Source organism: Lycorma delicatula, chromosome 10 (genome assembly GCF_047948215.1).
Source record: "Lycorma delicatula isolate Av1 chromosome 10, ASM4794821v1, whole genome shotgun sequence".
Lineage (NCBI taxonomy): Eukaryota > Metazoa > Arthropoda > Insecta > Hemiptera > Fulgoridae > Lycorma > Lycorma delicatula.
In genome coordinates this window covers 22,131,386-22,157,386 of record NC_134464.1, presented here as the reverse complement: position 1 = coordinate 22,157,386, position 26,001 = coordinate 22,131,386, and the positions used below count along the sequence as shown (strand labels likewise).

The following is a 26,001-nucleotide window of genomic DNA, read 5'->3' as shown; positions in this document are numbered from 1 at the left end:
ACATCGGCGAGGTGTTAGGCTGTAGTGCGCATACACACTAAGGAAGCTGCACGCGAGGCTTCCTAAGTAGAAGTAGAAAGGCTTCCTAAGTAGGCTTCATAAGTAGAAAGCACTGTCGCTTCCGCAGTGCCGGACCCTGACGTACTGATGGAAGGTTTGTTTTTTTTTACTCCGCATGTGTGTGGAAAGTTGCTTGTTCATTCCCTTTTCTATTTTAGTCGGTGGAAGGAATATGAAAGCGGTTTAGTTGTAGTGATCAGAAGATGGCGCGGAAAGCAAGGGGTCTTATATTGCCAAATCTGTCCAAAAACACGCTGGAACGGCGAAAGAGAAGGTAATTTGTAAAAACTAATTACGTATTTGTTTCTGTGTACATAGAAATTTAAATTAACCACCATTGAGCTATAGAGTTTTTAAGCGGACATTTTATTAAGTTATCTGTATTGACATTTTATTATTTATTCGGATAAACCTATTACCATATTCTTGAATTGATAATGTCTAAAATTAGATTATTATCCTGTTTCCAGCTCTTCTATTTGATTAATTTTTCTTTCCGATTCTTTTATTTTATAGAAAACCTTAACCATGGCCTTGAAAAGGACCAGAAAAACCAGAAAAAAATTTTCTATAGCTGCATTCCCACTAATTTTAGTTACGATCCGCCACTGCTTTCCACTAAATGTAATAAAAATTATTAGTAATAAATAATAGTAGTAAATTAATAAGAATTATCACCTTGCATTACAGTGGGCAAGCATAATGCCGGGTTAGTTGTCTGCAATAACTCGTTGTTCGTCAATGGATTTTTACAAATAAGGTGGCATTTTGTTCAAAATAAAATGCTTAATATTTGTAATATGTAAAAATTTGATCAAACAAATAATTACAAAGATATTGAATATAAAAAATTAAGATGAAATTTTTGAAGATGACCTTTTCAAAATTTTTAATTTTGTGGAATAAGACATCATAGATTTTCCAAATCTAATTAAAGTAGTTTTACCCGTTGCTGAGAAATAATTTTTTTTGTTGAAAATCACGAAATGGCGTCCAGAAAGAAATCAAAGAAAATTAGGACTTAGGTCGGTATGAACATTTTTGATCATTTTAGTGTCCTGAATCGGTACTTGAAGTTCGGGAAATACATTCCGGAATAGCCTGTATATAGAGATATAATACTTTACACATAAAATATTCGATGAGAGTTTATTAATGTCTTAGTGCCACACTTTTGATAAAGAAAAGACTGTAGAAAATTAATTATAAATACGTTTAAATATTTCACTATCCAAAAATCATTTCTAACAAAGTATGGATCATTTAATTTAATTAAAAGATAATTCAAGTCAATTCATCTCTTTATCATTTCGAGGTATAAGAAAAGAGGTAAAATAAACGCAGTGAAACTTATTTAAAAACGTATATATATGCCCTCTTTGATGAGCCGTCCGAGGTATAAACAGGTGGTAGTTCACTTACTCGTATGTGACATTAGAAAGTTAATATATTTTTTAACAAGGAATGAAATTATTTGACATCATAAATTTAATTATCTTGGGTGAAATTAAATAAAAAATCATTAACTGGTATACTAATGGGAAAATATGAAATTAAAAAAAAAAAAAAAACAAACTGAAAAAGAAGGACGAGGTACAAGTAAACGGATGAAGATTTGTTTTCAATCTTTTAACCCCGCGTCTAGGAACAAAATTCAAACTAACGCATGTTACTTCGTCAACTCTATTATGTTACACGATCCGGAACGGAACTTTCATTACTGTTACGACTAAATTACATTACATTTCATTAAAATAGAATAAATAATACACAGGGAACAATCATAAAACTTATCCTTACAATATAATATACATATTTTAATATCTCTTGACAACAAAATGTTTACAAACATAGTCCGAAGTCTTGTATGCTTTCTAGTTAACTAATGCGTAGGATTAGTTAACTATGCGTAAAAACATAAACATAATGAAAGCAGTGGATGATTTTAAACAATGACAAACTAATTATAATAAATGACATTAAAACAAAAGAAAATAATAAAAGTAGTGTATTATATAAACCTCGACATTTCCTTAAAAACTGGTTATTTGGTTTTTGGTTGACATTAAGAAACAAAGTTTTTCAGATTAAACAAAACATGTTTAAAGTAAGTAGAAAGACATTATTTAAATATCAAATGTGTACTCTATTTTTAAATTATTTTTTTTTAATCTGTTTTTTTTTTAATTATCTATGTACTTCCATATAGAGAAAACACAAGTGATGTGGTTTCCCCTCTATTTTCAAAAACAATAAAAGCTTAATATTTTTTGAAACCCTTTTTACTTCCTTGTATGAAGTAAAGGAAGTATTGTGATCGCGAAAAATTTCCGTTTTCAGATTTCAACGGAAATATCCATTTTGACTTGTCTAGGCGTGACGTTTGTACCGTATATTAGGCGTAGGATGTTGGAATTTTAGATTTAGGACTACTGTAACATCTAGTTGTGAAACTATCCTTTTAAATGCAATAGATTGGACCAAAAGTGTCCAAAAAGTTTGATTTTGGACTTTTTCTTAATTGTAGTAATAAGGCCCTCATTGAGAGCTTTTCCCTATATATCATAAGTGGTAGTTATTTTTCATTGGTTCCAGAGTTATAGCCAAGTAAAAATTTAATTAATGAAATATTTGGATCTTACAAGGGGAAGACACATCGGTTCGAATCAGAGTTCATATTTTTTTTTTCTTTTAAGCTTTTTTTAATTTAATTATATTGATTTATTAATAATTATTAACCTCTGAGTGTAAAAAAAGTTTTACGATAGATAATAATTCAATAATAATTTTAAAAAAATAACATAAGTTATTATTGAAATAACATTTTATGTGATTTTCATTAAAAAATTATTAATTATTATGTAATTTATTAAGCGTACAAGGAAGTAATGTGGTGTGCACATCCGATTTTTTATAAGATATTATATAAAATATTTAAAATTTATTTTTTAAAAGCTTTTATTTAACTCGCTTTAGGAATAATCAAATCTTGCAACTGCTATATCTTTTGATCTATCATATGAAAATCAATAAAATTTGATACGCGTATGTAACTTAGATGACAATACAGCACTACGGTGTCGGAATTTGATTTGACCCACCCCCACGCCCCCACGCACTACCCCTACGCTAAATTCATGCATTTAGTTAAAAAATTTCATTTCTCATGAACTATCTTATGAAAATGATTTAATTTTTTTTTTTAAATTACAATAATATATTTGATTACATATAAAAATTTATTTAAAAAAAATCTTTTATTTAACTAATATTAATATTAACATTAATAAAAAAGGAAACAAAGTAGAAAACCCCTATAAAAAGTAAAAAATAAGAATTAAATCAAATTGAGAATTTTAAACAAAAAAAATATAATATATTAACAAATATAAAAATGCATTGAAAAGTAAAAAATAAATTATATAAATATCTAATAATTAAGCAATAAATAAATGTAATAATTATTAAATTAAAAAATTAAAAGTAATGAAAATATTTAGTTAAATAAAAGCGTGGCGCAGTTTTTATAAAAAATGTTTTCGAATAAGACATTTGCTGTATTTTAAGTAACTGAAGTTTTAATTCTTTGATGGTTAAAATTTGCACCGAGATGACCTTTAAGGGTTAATAAGATTAAAAATAAAAATTAAATTGGAAATCTTGCACAAAGTTATTACATTTTGACGGTAATCTGAAAAATTATTAATTTTTCAATTTATCATTATTATTATAATTGTAATCGTAATTATAAATTCGTTAAATAAAAATTCATAATTAATTAAAATGAAACTTTTAGCGGAAAGAGTGCGTTCAATTTGGCTTAGATTACAAGCAGAATTCGAAGATGAACTTCAACTATGTGAGAACACGTACAAAGAAAGCAAGTGAGTGCATTTTCCCAGATTGTTACTTGTAGCTAGTCAGTCTCAACTGGAGAGGTTCCAGCAGACCTTTCCGCCTCCTCGCGTCGTTATTGAAAATGAAAATGAAGATTAATTGTAAAAATAAATGTTGTGTTGTTTTAAATAATTTATAAAAACTGCGCCACGCTTTTATTTAACTAAATATTTTCATTACTTTTAATTTTTTAATTTAATAATTATTACATTTATTTATTGGTTATTTATTAGATATTTATATAATTTATTTTTTACTTTTCAGTGGATTTTTGTATTTGTTAATATATTACAATGTTTTTGTTTAAAATTCCCAATTTGATTTAATTCTTATTTTTTACTTTTTAGAGGGTTTTTCTAATTTGCTTCCTTTTTTATTAATTTTAATGTTAATATTAGTTAAATAAAAGCTTTTTTTAAAAAAAATTTTATATGTAATAAATATATTTTTGTAATTCTTTCTTTTTGTTGTATTTTTTGTCTAATTGGAGGGTACAGCGGATTCTCCCAAATTTGACTTGCGCTTTAAATATTCATTTCATCCCGGTACGTATGAATTCTATAGTTATAAATAAGATCTGGATATTTAAACATTTTTACATCATGTTTATCATAAAAATATTTACATTTTCGAGAATAGAGTGTTAAACATTTTTGTTTTCATTCTCATAAATTGTTAATACATTTTTTTTATAATTAGTTCTGCACATAAGCTCGATCCTTGTTCCAAAATGGAAATTTTGCAACATATGAAAAATGGCATACCCGATCGGGCTTCGAACCCGGGACCTCCGGATGAAAGATCGAGACTCTGCTACTCCGCCACGAAGATCGTACATGATTTTCATCCACATAGACAAATTCTTTCCCATTACGTCAGTCGAGTGACATCATCGACCAGCAAAACTAATTTAAGTTGCAAAATACACTTAAAATTACAGATAATTCATTTCCATATATTATAGTATATGAATGTAAAATAAAGGGAATAATTCACTTTCACTTCAAAATGTAGAACGTGGAGTGCCACAGGGAAATGCCCTTGGTCTTTTGCTTTTCTTACTGTTTATTAATAAACTGCTTCAAAATCTTGAACAATACATCAGAGTCTTGAACAATACATCAGAGAACACAACTTAATTTATATCCATTGCATAATCCATCTGTAACAATGCACAAAACTGTTACAATATTCTTTTCAGGTAGGCGTAACATTTCTAATCGCATTATTAGAATTCCGATTAATTAATAGGATAGTATTTCTGATTCTGTAAAGCGAGATTTCTGGTCTTATTAGACGAAAAATTCTTTTGGGATGATCAAATGGATTTAGTTTTGCAACAAAATCAAATCATATTGTTTTTCTTTGAAATGCCTTAATAAAATACTAGGTGTACGGAAGCATATCTAGTATCAAATAGATTTTGATTATGCTTACATATATTCCTGAACAAGGTATATAAATATAACTTGTTGGGGCTCTCTCAAAACATCAGAACAAGTTTTTTCAGAATATAATCAGTTTTCAGTGAAAGTCTAGTAAGATTTTCCTGAACGAACATTATTATTACTGTTCTCTCAATTATTAATTCATTTTTAACAAAATTTATTACTTTTACTTAACTAAGACTATTTGATTTAATTCATTACTATTTGTACATTTTATATGTAGGAATTTTTATATTTTAAAGTTCCCTTAGATCGCGTGACCATTTTTTTGTGGCTGATCAAATCGGTACTGAAATATTATGTTGATCATCATTTCTAGTTTTATATGACGTTGGTTCCTTTTCAGTACTTATTACATTAAAAAAGTTTTAATTAGCATTTTTCTAATTGTAAATTATTATTATTTTTTTAAATAGGCAAGTGACGTAAATGAGTTTTAATAATTTTCTATTGTGGTCTTACATAAGCTAAGTCAGCGATTCTCAATATTTTTTTTGCTCCACCACCCCCAAAAAGTAAAAAAAAAAATATAATGAATATTTCGGGATCCCCAAACCCAACTCAATGCAACCTAGTTAAAATTATTTAGCTGCGGCTGTTTGCTAAACTATGCGATAAAATGGACGAAAATAAAAAACTCTTATTTTCAATACAGAAGTCAGATAGTTATCGCGAGGGAGGGAAGTGTTATAACCAGGTTATTGTAATGGGGAGATCAATTAATAATATTTTTCCAGGTTAAATAAACGCGATTATCAATGGTTTTATAATGAGTATTGTTGTTGGCTTACTTAGCGGATGTATTTTTTAATTTAAAAAACTTGAATGTGAATTTACAAGGACGTGATAAAAATATTTTATTAATGATAAACAAGTTAATATTTTCATCAAGAAGGCTTGGTATCTAAATTATTTGCGTTCAAATCAAAAGTTTTGATATGTTTCCACTCATTTCCGATTATATTGAGAAAAACTTGGATGAAGACGATTTTATTATTCACCGCAGTTTGGATAGCATGAAGATGCATTTTCTACTTAAAAATTCAGTTGGCGGAGTATTTCTCCGAAGATAAAAATGATTTCTCGAAGAGATGGTTACTGAATCTATATAGTGAAAACGTTGTTGCGGCTGCTAAGTTAGCTGTTTAAATACACGATTAGCTCATCGAAATTTTTGCAGACAACACATTACAACTAGAATTCACAGGTGAAGATTTAGATATGTTTTGGCTTGCTCGTCGAAATGAATATGGAGATATAGCGACAGAAGCACTGAAAATATAAATCCGTTTTGCCTCCTTTGTGAAAAGGATTTCTTGTCTATGGTTGCGCTAAAAACTAAATATAGGGTCTTTTATCACTTGAGAATTTGTTTTTGTGTTTTTCCAACACAGATCCACGTATAGAGAGAGTTTTAAATGAAAACCAAACGCAACAGTCTCATTAATTTATTTTCTTTACATGTAAAAGTTATAAATTTAAGTAAAATGTTGATAATAAATGATTTTTTCTCTCTCATTAAATGATTTCATTATTGTTTACGTCTATAGTTGTAGTTGTAATTTTGCAACCCCCCCTATCTTATTACCACGATCACCAGGTTGAGAAACGCTGCGCTAAGTTGATATAATTTACTGATTTCATGTTTTGGTGGTTTTATCGCATATATATTTTTTTCTAATTATATAAAAGTTAGTTTTTCTGTCATTTCGAGTTCTTACACTCGACTTATAAAATTGATATTTTTATATTTTATGCATTTTAGTAAACCTTAGATTAGCGCGTTTGAACTAACTTGATAGCTTACATCATTATTCGTAATGATTATTACATAATTTTAATTTTGGCGACCATTATGATGTGAACCCGACGGCCGATCGCGGCGATAATATTAGTGTATTTTTGTTATCTTATAACAATGCTTATCCGGAATCCAAATCAAAATCCGAGATAAAAATTGTTCCCACACATAATACTGAATTCAATAATTAAGTGATCGTTGGAAATTTTTTATGGCTGTAAGATAATTTTTTCGCTGTAATAAATGTGAATCGTGTACACCGTGTGAATTGGTATTTTTTTATAAAATAAAAGATGTTATTGCTAAAAAGAATAGCCATATATTCTTAAAAAAAATTACCAATATCCACTTTAACAAATCGGATAACTTAACTGTTTTTATTTCGTCTTAACTCAACACAGTATTTTAGTTTGCAAAATTTTATTATATTGCTATTTTTAATAACTTGCCGAACATTTAAAAATTTTTCCACCATTTATTTAAAATTTTAAATATTTAAAATATTTTAATATTTAAAAAAATTTTTTCTACACAAACAAAATTACTCTGCGGATAAATTTTTAATTAATTTTAAAAGGCTAATATATCGTATATATGTATTCAAATAATTTTTATTAATTGCCTCCTGAATTGTTAATTATTTTGTAGTTAATTTTTTATATTTAGTATTTTCATGTATTTAACTTTATATTATTTCAGGTTTTTATATTTTAAATAATTGAAATTGACTATAACATTTTTATTTTATAATTGATTTTATGCAATTTTGCGATGCTGTAATGATCAAGGTTTTATCATGATTTTTCTTGATCCATCCAGGGAGATGCTAAGGCACGTCGTTTTTTATCTTTCGATTTCTTACGTGTTCTATACATTGTTGTATTATGTACCGATGAAAATAAAATATTTATTTATCGTTGTCGGCCAAACTATGATCCACTGATTTTTACTTCCTTGTACGAAATAAACGAAGTATTGTGATCGCGAAAAATTTCCGTTTTGAGATTTTAACGAAAATATCCATTTTGACTAGTTACGGCATGATTACTTCTGTATGTACGTATGCATCTCGCATAACTGAAAAACTATTGGACGTAGGATGTTGAAATTTTGGATTTAGGACTGTTGTAATATCTAGTTATGAACCTCCCATTTTGATTGCAATCGACTAAACCAAAAAAGCCCAAAATCCCCCCCAAAAAAAAAATGAATTTTGGACTTGGACTTTTTCCTAATTGCAGTAATAAGCCCTCATTGAGAGCTTTTCAACGATATATCATAAGTGATACTTATTTTCATTGGTTCCAGTGTTATATATAAATAAAATTTTAAGTAATGAAATATTTGGATCTTGCAAGGGGAAGGCACATCGATTGGAATCCGACTTCATCTCCTTTTTTTAATTTAAATATATTGGTTTATTAATAATTATTAACCTCTGATTGTAAAAAAAAACATTTACAATAAATAATAATAATAATAAAAAATAAAAATAAAAAATGGTAAAAAGACAGAAGTTAGCATTGAAATAAAATTTTATGTACTTTTAAAAATGTGTATATATAATTTAATAGGCGTACAAGAAAGTCATGTGGTGTCCATATCGATTATTTAAAATTGGTAAAATATCTGATTATTTAATATTAATTGAAAATTATAATTTAGAATCGTATTATTTTTATTTATGCATTTGTTTCAATCTACTTAATAATAAATGTCGCTGTAAAATTTAGTAACCTTCTCTTGTTTGGTGTTTTTTTTTCATTTTGGTGGTGGTTACATCATAATAATTTAAAAATCATAGTATTAAATACATATAAGACTTACATTTAAATTGTAATAAACGGACTTTTAGTCTAACCTTATATTTCAGGTAAGATTATTGAATTAATAATTGTATAAATATTTGATGTTAATAAAAACGAATATTACAGCAACTTTTTAACTGTCCATTTTATTAAATAACTGGGGGATCGTATCTTACTTTCAAATAAAATAATTTTAAATGAAGTACTGCAAAAAATGTGCAGTGTAATTTAATAGTCGTACAAGGAAGTCATGTGGTGTCCACATCAAATTTTTTTATATTACTACGTAGAAAATTTTATAATAAATGATGACGGCCATTAGAGAGGTTGAAATCCGTATCCAAAGAGATAACAGTATGTATTGTCAATTTAGTTTACTTATTTATTTATTTACATAGAATTTATTGAATAATTTGATTTTTTTTTCAGGTACAAAGAAATGTTTACTTCATAATATTCACGACTTTAGTAATAACCACAAAAACCTGTTTGTGCGATAATACCAACAGTACTAGAACAACAAATATAACAAAACTAAAGAAAGTTGAAAACAATGAACTAATAATACGTAGTAGTAATAATAATAATATCGATGATAAATACAATAATACCAATTTAATAGATGTATATAATTATGAAGATATCGATAAAAATGTAAATGAAATACAAACAGTGTTACCAGCCATACGAATGGATAATTTGATAACTGATGAAATATTATTAAACAATAATAATATAACTGATGCCACAGTTTTATATGAAAATTTATCTGAAGAAAATAAAAATGATAACATTTCAAATTTGACAACAGAAAATACAATAAAAAATGATGAAAATATAAAAATAAATTTAAATAATAATGAAACGATTTTTACCAATTATTCTACTACTATTACTACTACTACTAATAATAATAAAAGTAATTTTGTGGCGAGTCCTTATTTAGGTAGAATAATTGAGGATTACAAATCGGTCATGGATTTCAGTAAAAGCAGTGAAAATATTGGAATCAAAACTGACAATCAGTTTGCTGTTGGTTCCGTAAGTGAACCGATTTTTCCATTCAGACCTGAATTTAAATTTAATGATAATAGTAAAAATAATATAAACATAGATGGAGCATATTATTCGGTAACTGAAAAACCAGCTATAAGAGATTTCTTATTAACGACTATGCTTTCGATACAAAATAACTTCGATGATAATAATAATAATAATAATAATAATAATAATAATAATAATAATAATAATAATAATAATAATAATAATAATAAACAAGTAATTAAATTTCCTACCTGGAATACGATAACCGGTAAACAAATAGTAACCAATAATAATCCAGTAATAACACAATATAATCCACCAAAAATTGATGAAGATTATGTTAGTAAAATTATAATAAAAGATCCATATAGCGAATCTGATAAAAATAATAATGAAGTTAAAAAAAATAATAATTTCGTATTTCCTAATCAAACTCCGCAACCCTTGGCAGCAACAAAATTATCGGCATTACCGTTAGTAGACTTCGAACCCCGTATTCCGTTACCGATGACAGTACAAAACCCAGTTAAATTTAGAGAAGAAGATAACAATTACTATAATAATAGAAATAATTATGACGATTTTATAAATTCGATTACATTAACTACGGAAGAAACTCATATAATTAATGACTACGATGGCGGTGGGGGAAATAATTTACAAATTACTCCTCCGACGACATATATTAATAATTATTTTCCTCCGATAGCGGAATCTAAAAGACCTTATCATCATTTACAAAATGAGTAAGTATTATTATTATTATTTTTATTATTACATTAACCGACGTTAACTACATACAAATTTATATCTTTTAAATAAAAGTGAAACAAAAAAACGAGAACTTTTGAAAAGCGTATTTGGCAGCCATGTACAGTTGGTAGCACTTTTTTTCCTGTTTAGCCTCCGGGAATCACCGTAAGGTATTACTTCAGAGGATGTATGAGGATAATAGGTATGAATGTAAGTGAAGTGTAGTCTTTTTCAATCCCTGGTCGACCGTTTTTGAGATGACCCAACCACCAAAGAACACCGGTATCCACGATCTAGTATTCAAATCCGTATAAAAGTATCCCTATAAAAGTATAAAAATCCCTTTACTAGGATTTGAACGCTGGTACTCGACTTCGAAATCAACTGATTTGCAAAGATGCGTTTACCATTAGACCAACCGGTGGGGTACTGTCGGTAGCACTGCTTTATGAAAAGGCAACCATGCCACTCAATCGTCATAAAAAAGTGAGAAGGTCAACAGCGTGCTTTCGTCATAAAAATATTTTACAAAGCCAGCGATAGTTGAAAGGTGCACAGAGTAAAAGTTCCCGTTTTTTTGTGTCATTGTGTTTAGTTTTAAGTGTTTATATATACTTTTAATAATATTTTATGGCATCTATTTTTTAAATATTATAAATCTATTTGAAGAGTGTTACAAAAAGTTAAATGTGGTTATTTACTTTTGGATTCTGTTTATTTAAAGAATAAAAGATTTTGTATGGAAAATAGTAATTTCTTCTTCGTTTTCTTTCTTCTACCATTTTATGTTTTTTAAAGAAAAATTATATTTTGATGTCAGTGTAAGGAATCATTGTAATATTTGGTACAATTACAAATTTACATTTTTTTTTAATAAAAAAAATATTACGATGTGAACATTAAAAATTTCAGAATGGCGGCCAGTTACATTTTTTAATCTTTTACATTGGAGTGGTGACTAAAATGCAATGCAAGTCGCTCATAACACGCAAATAAAACAAATACGGCATAAAAGTAAATTTTATTTGCTACGTTATTTATTTATTCATTTTGTTCTACCATTATCCACTTTATTCTACCTTGCGCCAATCTCTTTGTCTTTTCGAATTTTCTGTTTTCCATAAATTCATCCAGCATTTGTAACGTTAACGTTTTTCTTCCTCTTCTTTTTTCTCCATTTACCATACACATCATTGCATCCCCCATTAACAGGTTGACTGCTACCATATTATTTTAAGTCAAGCCATCGTTGCCATGTGTGTCATTTCGGATCCACGGATTGTCCTCTTTTGTTTGGACTGTATCTCATTTTAGAGTCGCACTATAATATCTTTTATATATTAATCTCATGTAGATTTTTATGCTGAAAAATTTGATCTATTTAGCGTCGAAATATATGAATTTCTAGCAAAGTTATATGAAGTTTTTGATTACCTATTTTTTCCATAAGAGCATAATGATTTTTTTATTTATGTTGTGAATATTACATTTTATTTTTTTTTTTTATTCTAAATAATAAGTCATTAAAATCGTCTAAACTCGGACAGATCAAATTCTTTTACCTTGCACGATTTTTCAATCGTCATGTCAAAATTAGTACAGTGCCGATTGGAACGGGAAACTTAAAAAAAGCAGTTCTTAGCTATGAATCCTTCAAATATCCGAAAGTTATGTTAACACTTACTATACGGTTACCTGTTATGGTAAACCGATCGTGATTTATTGTTGGAAGAAAAACTTTCGGTTAAAAAAGAGAAAAACATTTTACAGATAGGCAGTTATATTATTATTTTATAAATAAAATTGTCCATAAATAAGATTATTTTCCTTCTCACGCACCCACGCGGGCGCGTGAGCCATATACATACAAATTATGTATACATTATGTAGTAAATACAGTATATGTTTTACATTCTTACGTATAATGAATTTATTATTTTCAATACAATAAATGTATAAAAACCTACATTTTGATAATTAATTAACATTACCCGGTTCATGATAAAGATACATTTATTCTACTCGACTTAAATTATAATTAATAGGAAATATTTAATATAATTCGTTTTATATTACCTACAGTAAAAATGTTATACCGAATTACATTTAGACCGTGTAAAATAAACCGCCTTATTAATTAAATAATTATTTTAATCGACAAGTAAAATAAATTATTTGTTAAAAATAAAACACTAATTAGACTTTTTTTACCGATTAAAGTGATTTATTTTAATAAAATAAAATAAATAATAATTGGCAAAAGCCTAGCTAATTCCTTATCGTTTACTAAAAATAGCGTAGAAAACTAAAATAAAGTATAAGGGTATCTTAGAAAATTAATTTACAATTATTTTCGTTAATAATCCTCGATCGATTTAATTAAGATGAGAGAGATTAAGGATGCTGGACCCACCGGGTTTGTCAAGTGGTGAACGCGTATTCGCAAATCAGCTGATTTGGAAGCCGAGAGTTCCAACGTTTACATCATAGTAAAGGCAGTTACTTTTATACGGATTTGAATACTAGATCGTGGATACAGGTGTTCTTTGGTGGTTGGGTTTCAATTAACCACACATCTCAGGAACGGTCGAACTGAGACTGTACAAGAGTACAGTTCATTTATGCTCATAAATATCATCCTCTGAAGTAATACCTGACCGTGGTTCTCGGAGGCTAAACAGAAGAAAAAATGATTAAGGGTGTCGATACCGAGAAGCTGAAACCTTAAAACCTATCTGTGATGTTTTCTCTCGGTTTATAAAATGCTACTAAAAAGGGATTTTTGCTCTCATCTCTTAAAATATTAAAATTGTTGAAATACTAAAATTTTTATATTATTATTTTATTCTACCCTAGAAAAAGGTTTCTCTAATACCAAAGAAGGTTAAACGGAGTTAAAGTTGTATCTCCTAATTTCCTTGTATCTTTGGGAGTATGATGTGACAAAATTTGAAATACTTCATCGATGATCAATGTAAAATTTTATCAAAACCATTTCGGGATTTCCCATTCCCTAGAAAGGGTGTAGCTTGATTAAGAATGGATTTTATAATTATCATATATTTTACCTATTTTTTTCTATCTTTTTTTTGTTTAACCTCCGGGACCACCGTTAGGTATTTCTTCAGAGGATGAGATGAATGATTTGTAGCGTGTGTGAAAATTTCATGCCTGACCGGGATTCATTCAATTATAATCGGTCCTAAAATTAGTTATTGAAAGTACGAGTAATTTCTATTATAACTGAATAAACCAATGAAATTACCTTTTAAGACTTATTAAATGATTGTAAATGTATAAGCACGAATTCTAAATTTCTATAGATATTTTTAATGGACTGAATAGTAATTAAAATTTCGGAACTAATGCTAATTAGAAAATTCTGGTAAAATATAGTTTACGAGTTTCCTCTTAAACCATCCTTGTGCTTTCCTTCTCTTGGTTATCTAAAAAAGATAAACATTATAAAGAAATAGGAAATATATATTTAAAAAAAATTCAGTTTATTTAATATTTACTTTAAGTTGCTTTAATTAAACTTAATTTAAATCATTTTATGTTTAATTACCTATTTTGACATTGAATTTTATATTTTAAGAATAGTTAACAATCTTATAATTTCAGCGGTAATATTTGTATCTAATAATTTTTAATTCTATATTGAGTACTGTTTACCTTTCTTAGCTTGTTTATTTTTTTATTATATGTTGACGCGTTTCGGAATAACTCGACTATCAAAAGTAAGTTTTGATAATGGAGTTATTCTGAAACGCGTCAACATATAATAAAAGAATGAAGCTAAGAAAGGTAAACAGTACTCAACATAGAAGTCATAGTGTTCTTAGAAAAAATAATAATTATTATTTTAATAACAATTTTAATAATTCTAACTTCCTTGTACTTCAGATTTCAACGGAAATATACATTTTGACTATCCCTGAAACCATTTCGACTAGTTTCGGCATGACCTCTGTACGTACGTACGCACGTACGTACGTGCGTATGTAACTATCATAACTCAAAACAATTAGCCGTCGGATGTTGAAATTTTGGATTTAGGACTGTTGTAACATCTAGTTGTGCACCTCCCCCTTTGATTGCTGATTGCAATCGACTGAACCAAAAATTTCCAAAAAAGCCCAAAATCCAAAAAAATTGGCTTTTTCTTAACTGTAATAATAAGTTCTCGTTGAGAGCTTTTCAGTGATATATCATAAGTGGTACTTATTTTCATTGGTTCCAGAGTTATAGCAAAATAAAATGTTAATGAAATATTTGGATCTTACAAGGGGAAGACACATCAGTTGAAATCCGACTTTATCTCCTTTTTTTCCAATTTAAATGTATTGATTTATTAATAATAATTAAACTCCGATTATAAAAATGTTTTTACGATAAATAATAATACAATAATAAAAAAATAAAGAAGAAATATCAGAAGTTATTAATGAAATAAAATTTATGTACTTTTTATTTAAAAAAAATGTTTATCTGTAATTTAATAGGCATACAAAGAAGTCATGTGGTTCCCACATTAGATTTTTATTTATTAGTAGTATTAAAGTAGTAGGCGATCTATCTTTGTAATTAGGTAGTTCTTAGATGGGGCCACTGAATCGCTATATTGTAATAAGAAAATAAATATAAAAAAGAATGAATTAATGGAATACTTTTATTTAATTAATACCAAAATTATAAATATAGTCTAACTAAACTTAACCTAAGCTCGCTTTGCCCGCTAGGGTTAGCGAGCGAAGCGAGCGTATGTTAAGTTTGGTTAGATTATATTTATAATTATAACATGAGCAAGGTTAATTTATTCTTAAGTTAGTCCATTTATTCATTCTTTTTTGTATTTATTTTCTTATTTCAAAATAGATTTTCAGTGGCGCCATCTAAGAGCTAACTAACTAACTACAGAGGTAGATCGCCTACTACATAAATACCAATAATTTTTTTTTTTGTTTGTTAAAGGTTACCTTCAGTTAACCCAGTAAAAAAGGCATTTAAAATTCTTGCAACCTTACTTCCATTGGGATTATTTGTGGCCGCCTTAACACCTACTATAATACACGTGAACTCAACACAGTAAGTATAGAAACAATGTTTACAAATTACTTAGATTCAACAATAATGATGATAATGGTTTTTTTAAGATGGACTCCTCTCGGCTCTTATACCCATTCCAACTTTCTTGAAGATAACAAACAGGGAAGTATGTAAGTCCTATCTAATGGATGAGAAGAAGTGTAGCTGAAAAATAATAAAAACATTAATATGCTGCAATAATCTATAAGTACACACGTAAAATAAAGTTTAATTGTAAAACAATTATACGTTCATATACATGTGAACATATGTAATTAATCCTTAACAGTTCATAAACAAAGTACCTAGTTTGAGAAAATAAATCTAAAATAGTAGCCACTGTACGCCTATCTTAAATCTTATGTCAAGTGCGATACGTGTATATTCATATAAAATACAATGTAAAAATCAAGACGGTCACTAACAGCCTCAAATCATCCTATAAACCTCGCAATACATCCCAAGATTTTATTATCCGGAATGCCTATGGTTTCCGAAATGAGATGGCCCTCTTCATTATTAAGCGTGCTTCAACATTAGTAACAGGCTGTTGGGAAATGCTTATCAAATTCTTTTCCATCTTGTATAATCCTGTCTTGGATCTTAATTGAACCTACTGCACAAGAATCCTTCAGAAAGGATTTAACATATTTTAGAAGGTGTGCTTTATTTACAGTTCATTCTCTACCTTCTTGCTCTCTCAAAGGCATCTCTTCTTAATAGATCCTTAATCCTTTTTTTAATACATCAAACTCATTATAGAAAACGATTAACTCTGTTTCTGTATAATTTTTACCGGTTATTTGTTTCTTAAGGCACACTTAATGAGTTCCCTGGAAAGCCAGGCAGTAAAATTTCTGAACCTTATATTCCTCGCATGTTCTTATTCATTCATTCTTGAATGAACAAACCGAGGTTACTCATCTAGAATAATCTTAAGTTGGTCTTTTACAGTTAGTAAGTACAACCTTTTCAACATAAACATGCATTGTAATTGCACAAGGGTGAAAAAACTATTGCACTGAACTGAAACTATTATACTATTGCACTGAAAAAATTAGATGGTCTACATCCTTGCCCACACTTACATGCATATTCTTCTTCTTCTTCTTTTGATTCCTAGCTGGCATTTGGATTGGATCGACTCCTAAGTCTGTACTTTTGGCACCGGTTTCAGTGGGTGCCAATGGTTATCTGTTTTCACTAACAAGACGCTTCCATGTATAGTGATCCATGGCTGTTGTCTTGGCCTCATTAAGGTTTAGCCTGCGGTTTTTTTTTTATCATCATTGAGTTGCTTGATCCACGTTTTCTTTGAAGGTGTTCCAAAAGAAAACAATCCACATTAGACAATGTAAGATCCAAAATCGAAGGATAACTCAGAAAAATGTAAAGTACATCAGTGTAAACCTATTATCATGCATAAACTCAAAAAGGACTTTATTTTTTCCTTCTCATAATAATGAATACCTGGCATAAGGGAGAGATTATTCCAATCAATTTCTAGCACGTTTTTTATTTCTCTCAGCTCCCCTGGGCCGGACCGACTTGTTGGTATTACGCCGCCCAGGGGAGTGTCTTTAAACTCAAATAGGCCTCCCCACCTACCGGCTATATACCGGCATGGCAGGTCGGCCTACCGGTTAGCTCTTTTTGAGAGTTCTTTATTAATATTGCCCTTTTGGACACCACGCCAGACCCAGTTCGCCGCGACGTGGCGCCGGGTCCCTTCAGTATTCAGTGTGCTGTTACCTGACTGTTACCTGTGGAGTTCTTGGTGGCTCATCAGTGCCAACACACCGCAGCATGCTGGACCTCACCAGCAAGGCTGTCCACCCAGTCCTATTCTAGCCAACACCTTGTCTTCTCTCATCGGAGTATTTCTGTACAACAACTTGTCTAACAAAACTAGCAAAATTATTCCAGTTTGACTCGCTTCTTAGCATGTAGTCTATTGTTGTCTTTGGAGTTATACCTGTGAGTGCCTTACTATGTCTAAGTGTGTCCCACCTATTGCACTCAAAAAAGGTGTGCTCAGCATCATCTATCTCGTTGCAGTAGTTGCAAATTGGCTCTTCTCTCTTGCCTATTTTGTGCAGGTAGTTATTGAAGGAACCATGTCCTGTAAAAAGCTGCGATAGGTGATGATCAACCTCACCAAATCTTCTCGACAACCATGGCTTGATGTTAGGGATGAGGGTTCTCGTCCATCGACCCACAGCTTCCTGCGACCATCTTTCCTGCCAGATATTATAAACAGCATCCCTGACCTCTTGTTCTGGCTTGCCTTGTGCCCTCTCCACCCTCTTTTTTGCGATTAGGTCAATAGGAGGTGTACCCGATAACACGCACAGGGCGGCATAGGACACTGTCCTGTATGCGGACACAACACCTAGGAGCACACACCTGTGCGTCCTTGCCAGTCTCTCTTTGTTGCGCCTGATGGCGATAGAGCGCCAACAGGCCGGAACGGCATACATAAGCGAAGACACGACGGTGGTCGCCAGTAAACGGCGTTCTAGCACGTTGAGATCATCTAACATCACAATTCTGTGATTTTCTTCACTCAAAATCAGTTTCACTGCACCTCCGATTGAAATATCTGTTCAATTCTTCAGGACGGGTGTCAGGGTTCAAAAATGATTTCTAAAAGATTTTAACCATCCTTCATGGGTATCTCAACTCAAACGTATTCAGCAATAAATTTCAAGTCCTTTCTTCTAAAACTTTGTATTTTGTTGCTAACTAAAAAAGGCATTATGATTTTTAGAAAATCTTCATGGAAGATAACACTTCTGTACACACACGACGAACTAATTAACGTATTAAAAAATTATACATCTTGGATAGATTTTCATTAAAAAAAAATTACAGTACATGTTCGTATATAAAAAAAAACTACTTTTGATCGATTAAGGAAAATAAATATTCCATAAGAACATAAGCAGGATACACCAAATTGAATTAAATAGGTTATTCAGTAAATCATTATTTATATATATATATATATATATATATATATATATATATATATATAATGATTTAATGAATTAAGTTCCATTGTATTTAAGAGAAAGTTATCAGGTCGGCTACTTTGGTCTGTCAGCGGGGCGGGGGCTCATGAACGTTTTGTAACTTCAGCACATTGTTAAAATTTTATGAACCCTTTATTCATCCTTGTACGTTTATACATTTTTTCTGTTCAACTAAAAGTTTCTTAATAAATACTTATCTAGGGGAATTTGAAAATCTTTTTAATGAAAAACCTATTTATTTCTTATTGTGTAATTACAAAAAAAGTGATGCGATCTGGGGGCATAAGCTTAATTTTTTTAACCAAGTTAGGAGATTCTCAATTCGACCCGTATATGTATATATATATATATATATATATATATATATATATATATATATATATATATATATATAAATATAAATATTTTTTTTTTGTCCGAACATAACTTTCCACTAAGACACTAATTTGGATGAAAATTTTTTTTTAAACAATAATACAGAATGACCCAACAACGGTGGTTCCACTTATTTTTTGAGCGGTATTGGACCATTAAAAAAAGGATATGATGAAAAACTCCGATCTATGCAGTTGTTATTATTTAGATAAGTTTTTCATAAATGTCAATTATTTAACAATAAAACCTATTAAAATAAATATTTTATAGTAGATATGAGTGTAGTGACATACTTGTACATATTATTATTTTACAAATAAATGACACAAGATTAAATACATAAAAATTAAAATGTATATTTAATCTGTATATGAAGGGAATGTTATCCCGACAGATTGGTCTTGTGGTTATTCAGTATTTGGGAAAAACGTCGTTCACCTTGTCCCGTAAAGAGTTGTGCCGGTGAGAAGGCGCACCATCTTGTTGCCAGATAAAACTCTCTGGTCAATTTTATACTCTAGAAAAGAGGTGCTATTTATGCAGCATATCCAAATTAAAACCTCCTGTTACGTTTACTTTAATGAAAAAGAACGGGGTTTCACTTAAAACATTTAATTTTGAAAATTCTCTTTCGTATTGTAAAAGTTCAACGGGATTTCCTGATTCTAGATATGGACATTATGTGTTAACTCATCAGTAAACACAGTACGATCTAGAAAATTGTAATCTTCATGCTATAACGTTTCAATCGCGAAATCGTATGCACAGCGTAGTCGACGGTAGGGTTCTAAGTCTGTAACAGCTGTAAAGAGTACGGACGCAAATATAAGCGTTTCTTTAAAACGTTTCACGCTGACAGGTATCGCTAGTTCGCGGCCGGCCTTACTAACGATTTTTTTAGAACCACACAGGAAAGACTATCTGTAACGTTCAACATTCTCTTTAGATATCCTCGGTCATCCTATACACTTCCCTTTGACACAAATATCCGTTCATTTCAAACCTAGTATGCTATTGAAAAATGCTATTGCGTCACCCGGAGGATCAAAATTAAAGTTTCTACGGAAAGTATGTCGAACTGTAACAATAGATTCACATTTAGAAAACTTCAAAAAACAGAAGGATTTCTTCTCACGAGTCCTCATCTTTGCTAGTGGGGCTGTCAACCGGAAAGATAAAAAATCAATTTACGTCCATGATTTTACTTAAACTGTCCTTTTTTCTTTGATTCTAGCCTTAAATCAGGACGGTATACCTCATCCAATAGATATTATAACAAATTAAAATTCCGATATTCTTCTTTATATACCCGGTATACTTATTGCAAAAATATTGCACCCTTTCTTACGAATGTTCAAAGTGGTTTTGAACCTGCCTGTTTTGTTTCAAGGAAACATTCTTTTCTCTTACGCAGCCTCTCTTGTAGACCTGCCCATATTTCCGTATCGAAGTTGTTACAAAAATAATAAAAGCATTTTTACTTTCTTGTATGAAGTAAATGAAGTATTGTAATCGCGAAAAATCTCGGTTTTCATATTTCAACGGAAATATCCATTTTTACCATCCCTGAATCCATTTTGACTATCCATTTTCAGCGTGATGTCTGTACGTACGTACGTATCTCGCATAACTAAAAAACGATATTAGCCGTAGCATGTTGTAACATCTAGTTGTGCACCTTTTCTTTTGATTGCAATCGACTTGACCAAAAATGTCCACAAAATCCAAAACAATTTGGATTTTGGACTTTTTCTTAACTTCAGTAATAATTTCTCATTGAGAGCTTTTCAACGATATATTATAAGTAGTACTTATTTTCATTGGGTTCAGAGGTATAACCAAATAACATTTTAATTAATGAAATATTTGGATCTTACAAGGGAAGTTACATCGGTTTGAATTCGACTTCATTTCCTTCTTTTTCTTTTTAAACTCTTTTTTTAATTTAAATATATTGATTTATTAATAATTATTACATTAACCTCTGATTCTAAAAAAAAAAAAGTATGATGAATAATAATTCAATAATTACAATAAAGCAAAAAAAAAAAAATCTAAAAAAAATCAGAAATTATTATTGAAATAAAATTTTATGTACTTTTAAAAATGTGAATATGTAATTTAAGAGGCGTATAAGGAAGTTATATGATACCCACATCAGATTTTTAAAAAATTAAACGTATTCGAAAAAGAATGAAAAAATTAAATATATATTTCACTGAATAAGGAGAAAGTAATTTTTCATCACGTTCTCAATGCAATCTTTGAAATTTATTTTTATTAAGTCGGTGCCTGATTTTAAATGAATTAGATACGGATTACGAATTTTATAAATTGCCATACATTAATTGAAAAGTATTGCATATTACTTCTGAAGTCGAGATCTTATATTAAATAAAGCTGCGTAGTATAATTACTAACCTTGAAACCCATTTAATATTAATGTATTACTATCATAAATTTTGCAATACTTATTCGTAATTCATTTAAAATTTGACGCAATTTCAAAAAATAAGTTTCAAAGATTATATTGGGGCATAGTGGGATTTATTTTTCATTGCAATTTTTTTTTCTGGTTTTTGGGAATCGGTTCAATTGTTTTCAAAAATCGTCTATTTAATAATGCTTTGATTACCAGATAGGTAAAAATATTATTGAATTAAAACATTTTAAAATTTCAGTGTTAACCTTGATCAAAAGTTATTCATATTATTGTGACTATAATAATTTATTATTATTATTTAAATATTATCGTATAAATTATTCTTACGTAATATCGAACGATTAAAAATATACTGCGATTACTCTCGTTATTCACTCTAGGTTGATTTTCACTTAATTATAGAATTTAATAATAATTGATTGAATTAATGGTAAATTCATGCACGATTTTTTCAAGTACATCACGTTTAAACGATATCTATGGTACACAATAACATTAAATACACTCACGCTTTACACTTTACGCTACTACGATTCACGTTTTTTTTCCGATCGTAGATAATAAAATTCCATAATGATGATTTTAATGGTATTTAATGAAGGAAAAGGTGAACCGAATGAATTTTATGTCTCATAAATGTAATGTTTACAAAAGTAATTTAACCTTGATTTTAAACGTGAGTTACACGTGTGGATGAATTTATTATAGCTTAATTTATTTCAATATCATTATGAAGTAATACTGTGTAACTAGAATTCGTTTATGCATAAATAAATATTTAATTTGAAAATTCATCGATATTAAAATTATTACTAACCGAGTTCGGATTATTAAATACGTACGTTAATTTTACTTTTACCGCCCTACTACATTGCGTAAAAGAGTTTATGAAAATTTATTCCATTGGTAACAGTATCTATGGAAATGGATTTTGGTAGTTCTATTACTTTCCCGTCTAGATAGCCCTATAGCAGAGCTATAGCTCTAGAAGGGAAAGTATTGTAATCGGTCCGATTTGGGCATTGCGGTTTTCACCGGATCTTGACTTTTTCACTCCTAAGGAACCCAAAAAAACCGGATGGAAATTTTCCGGATGATAATGTTCGTATGTACGCGTGTGTGTGTGTGTTCGGTGTTGACCTCTAAATCAGCTTATATCTCCAGAAATAATGGACCTATTTTGACCAAATTTGGTCAGATTACTTCTGTATATGAGGCACGGATGCCATTAAGTTTTCAACTTAAAAGATCAAGAGGGTGAGGTTGTAGAGGAAGGTCACCCTCAGTATCTCGATTTTTCCTAATTAAAGTCATATTTTTTCATAGGCGCATTTGTTAACAATTAAAAAATAACAATATTTGAAAAAAAAGATTTTGCAAAATCGCTCCGTCACTCCAAAAAATATTGTTGTAGTCGTTTGCTATGTTGGGACATCACAGGTGACCGGTAGAATTAAATAAATCAATAATATTTAAATTGTATAAAAGTAACTCGTTCTGGCTGGGTCTCGAACTCGATTACCGGGTTGACTTGGTACCTGGTGCGTTAAGCCCTGCGGCTACACCATTCTGCCGATCGTACAAGCAAAATTATTCTACGTAAGTTGTGAAATTACATTAGTCCGGTGGAAGTTTCGACTAACGCTTTGCAAAATCACATTAATTATTTTATTCACAAAGAGAGATGCATAAAAATTTTGGAAATTGGTGAAATTTATAATTCATATATTGGAATTGTCCATTTCATTATCCATGATAAACTGAATTACCGAAAAACGTGCAAGATCGGTTCTAAGGTAGTCAATTCAAACCCAAAAAGCTACCCAAAATTCAAATTTGAACGGAATTTAGATAACGATTTTTAGCGGAAGGTAAATTCTTGTATAATAAATTTAAAACCGCAATTAGAAGGAAACGTTCTGGTTGTCACTCTGAAGGGGTAATTCATCTACATGATGATGCCCGCTCCATACCGCTGAAAAGACACGGGAAGCTGTTTAAATCGTCGGAAATCGTCGGGAGGTATTACCATGTCTACCTTATAGTAACGATCTAACACTGTCATATTATTTTTTTATTTTCAACAATGAGCTGGCTCAAAAATGGGGTTAAAGAATGACATCAAGGTGAACAATTCTTTAATATAAGAACATGACAGCTCAGATAAACATGGGACAAACAGCTAAGTGTAGCAAGGGATTACGATGAATATATAGCACTTTCATTGTCACTGAATAAGTAATTTTTCTACAATCAATTGTCTCTTTAGTTGTTAAACAACCTTCGTAAATGTATATTTATGAATATTTGTTTTATTTTGATATCATATTTTTTTTTATATTTTTTTTTTGTCTTAAGTCATTTGACTGGTTTGATGCAGCTCTCCAAGATTCCCTATCTAGTGCTAGTCGTTTCATTTCAGTATACCCTCTACATCCTACATCCCTAACAATTTGTTTTACATATTCCAAACGTGGCCTGCCTACACAATTTTTTCCTTCTACCTGTCCTTCCAATATTAAAGCGACTATTCCAGGATGCCTTAGTATGTGGCCTATAAGTCTGTCTCTTCTTTTAACTATATTTTTCCAAATGCTTCTTTCTTCATCTATTTGCCGCAATACCTCTTTATTTGTCACTTTATCCACCCATCTGATTTTTAACATTCTCCTATAGCACCGCATTTCAAAAGCTTCTAATCTTTTCTTCTCAGATACTCCGATCGTCCAAGTTTCACTTCCATAAAAAGCGACACTCCAAACATATACTTTCAAAAATCTTTTCCTGACATTTAAATTAATTTTTGATGTAAACAAATTATATTTCTTACTGAAGGCTCGTTTTGCTAGTGCTATTCGGCATTTTATATCGCTCCTGCTTCGTCCATCTTTAGTAATTCTACTTCCCAAATAACAAAATTCTTCTACCTCCATAATCTTTTCTCCTCCTATTTTCACATTCAGTGGTCCATCTTTGTTATTTCTACTACATTTCATTACTTTTGTTTTGTTCTTGTTTATTTTCATGCGATAGTTCTTACGTATATATATATATGTATAAACAGAATGATTCAGGCATTGGAAGATGGCACTTTTTGTTCTGAAGTCTGAATTTAAAATAAGTGAAATTCCTTCAAAGATCATATCAGGGCAATGGCAACTCGCGTATAAGCACTGTGGAACTGCAGCATCCCCTATTTCCACTTGATATTATCGATAACATTTAATATAATAAGTCCTTTTTTCTTTAATTCTTTCTTTATACTTGTACAATATATAATTCTTAAGCTTAATGTGAGTAACCATCTCTCATTTTATGAAAAAGATACAAAAATCTTTGTATGGAACTGTGCGCTTTACAGTTCTAGCGGCGTGGTGTTTGGTTGTTGTGTGCATGCCCATATAGTAAGCTGTTCACGAGGCTGCGATGAAGAGAGAGCACTGTCTCTCCCGCAGTGCCGACCCTGACATGCTGGTGAAAGGTAGTTTTTTGTTACTCCGTGTGCGTATGGAACGTTCCTTGTTCGTTCCCTTTTCTAGTTTAATCGGTGGGAGGAATATGAAAGCGGTTTAGTTGTTTTTTTCAGTAGTGATAAGAAGATAGCGGAAAGCAAAGGCTCTTTGATCGTCAAATCTGTCAAAAATACGCTGGAAGGGCGAAAGAGAAGGTAATTACTAAAAAACTAATTGTTTCTGTAATTAGTAAAAACTAATTATTTGTTTCTGTGTACATAGAAATTTAAATGAAGCACCGTTGGACTAGAGTGTTTTAGGATGTTTTATTAACCCATCGGCTTGGTCTAATTCTGAACGCGTCTTCCCAAATCAGCTGATTTGGAAATCGAGAGTTCCAGCGTTCAAGTTCTAGTAAAGTCAGTTATTTTTACACGGATTTGAATACTAGATCGTGGATACCGGTGTTCTTTGGTGGTTGAGTTTCAATTAACCACACATCACAGGAGTAGTCGAACTGAGACTGCACAAGACTACACTTCATTTACACTCATTCATATCATCCTCTGAAGTATTATTTGAAAGGTAATTGCCGGAGGCTAACGGGTAAAAGAAACGAAGGACATTTTATTAAGTTATTTTCTATCTAATAATACTAAAATATATTATCTGTATTGACATTTTATTATTTATTCGGTTAACCCGAATACGGTTTTTAAGCACATTGTGCTTAAAAACCGTGTACCGTATCCTTGAATGGATACTAATTCTACAATAAAGTGTAGAATTAGATTATT

General features: G+C 30.1%; 2 protein-coding genes across 5 annotated transcripts in view; both read left to right on the top strand.

Moving 5' to 3' along the window:
- The window catches only part of LOC142331770 (nonsense-mediated mRNA decay factor SMG9), a 73,204-nt gene extending 63,628 nt beyond the window's left edge, over positions 1-9,576 (top strand). For 3 of the 4 annotated variants that reach the window (XM_075377853.1, XM_075377859.1, XM_075377857.1), the window contains one exon: positions 9,444-9,576. Coding sequence is in view for 1 of the 4 variants with exons in the window: in XM_075377856.1 (XP_075233971.1) it covers positions 9,444-9,468 (25 nt within the window). In the remaining 3 variants the exon portion in view is untranslated. The remainder of the gene's footprint in view (positions 1-9,443) is intronic. The other variant, XM_075377856.1, reaches the window with a different exon arrangement.
- The window catches only part of LOC142331769 (uncharacterized), a 46,735-nt gene continuing 30,204 nt past the window's right edge, over positions 9,471-26,001 (top strand). The window contains exons 1-2 of the mRNA XM_075377852.1: positions 9,471-10,804; positions 15,786-15,899. Coding sequence (XP_075233967.1) covers positions 9,705-10,804; positions 15,786-15,899 — 1,214 coding nt within the window. The 5' untranslated portion in view covers positions 9,471-9,704. The remainder of the gene's footprint in view (positions 10,805-15,785; positions 15,900-26,001) is intronic.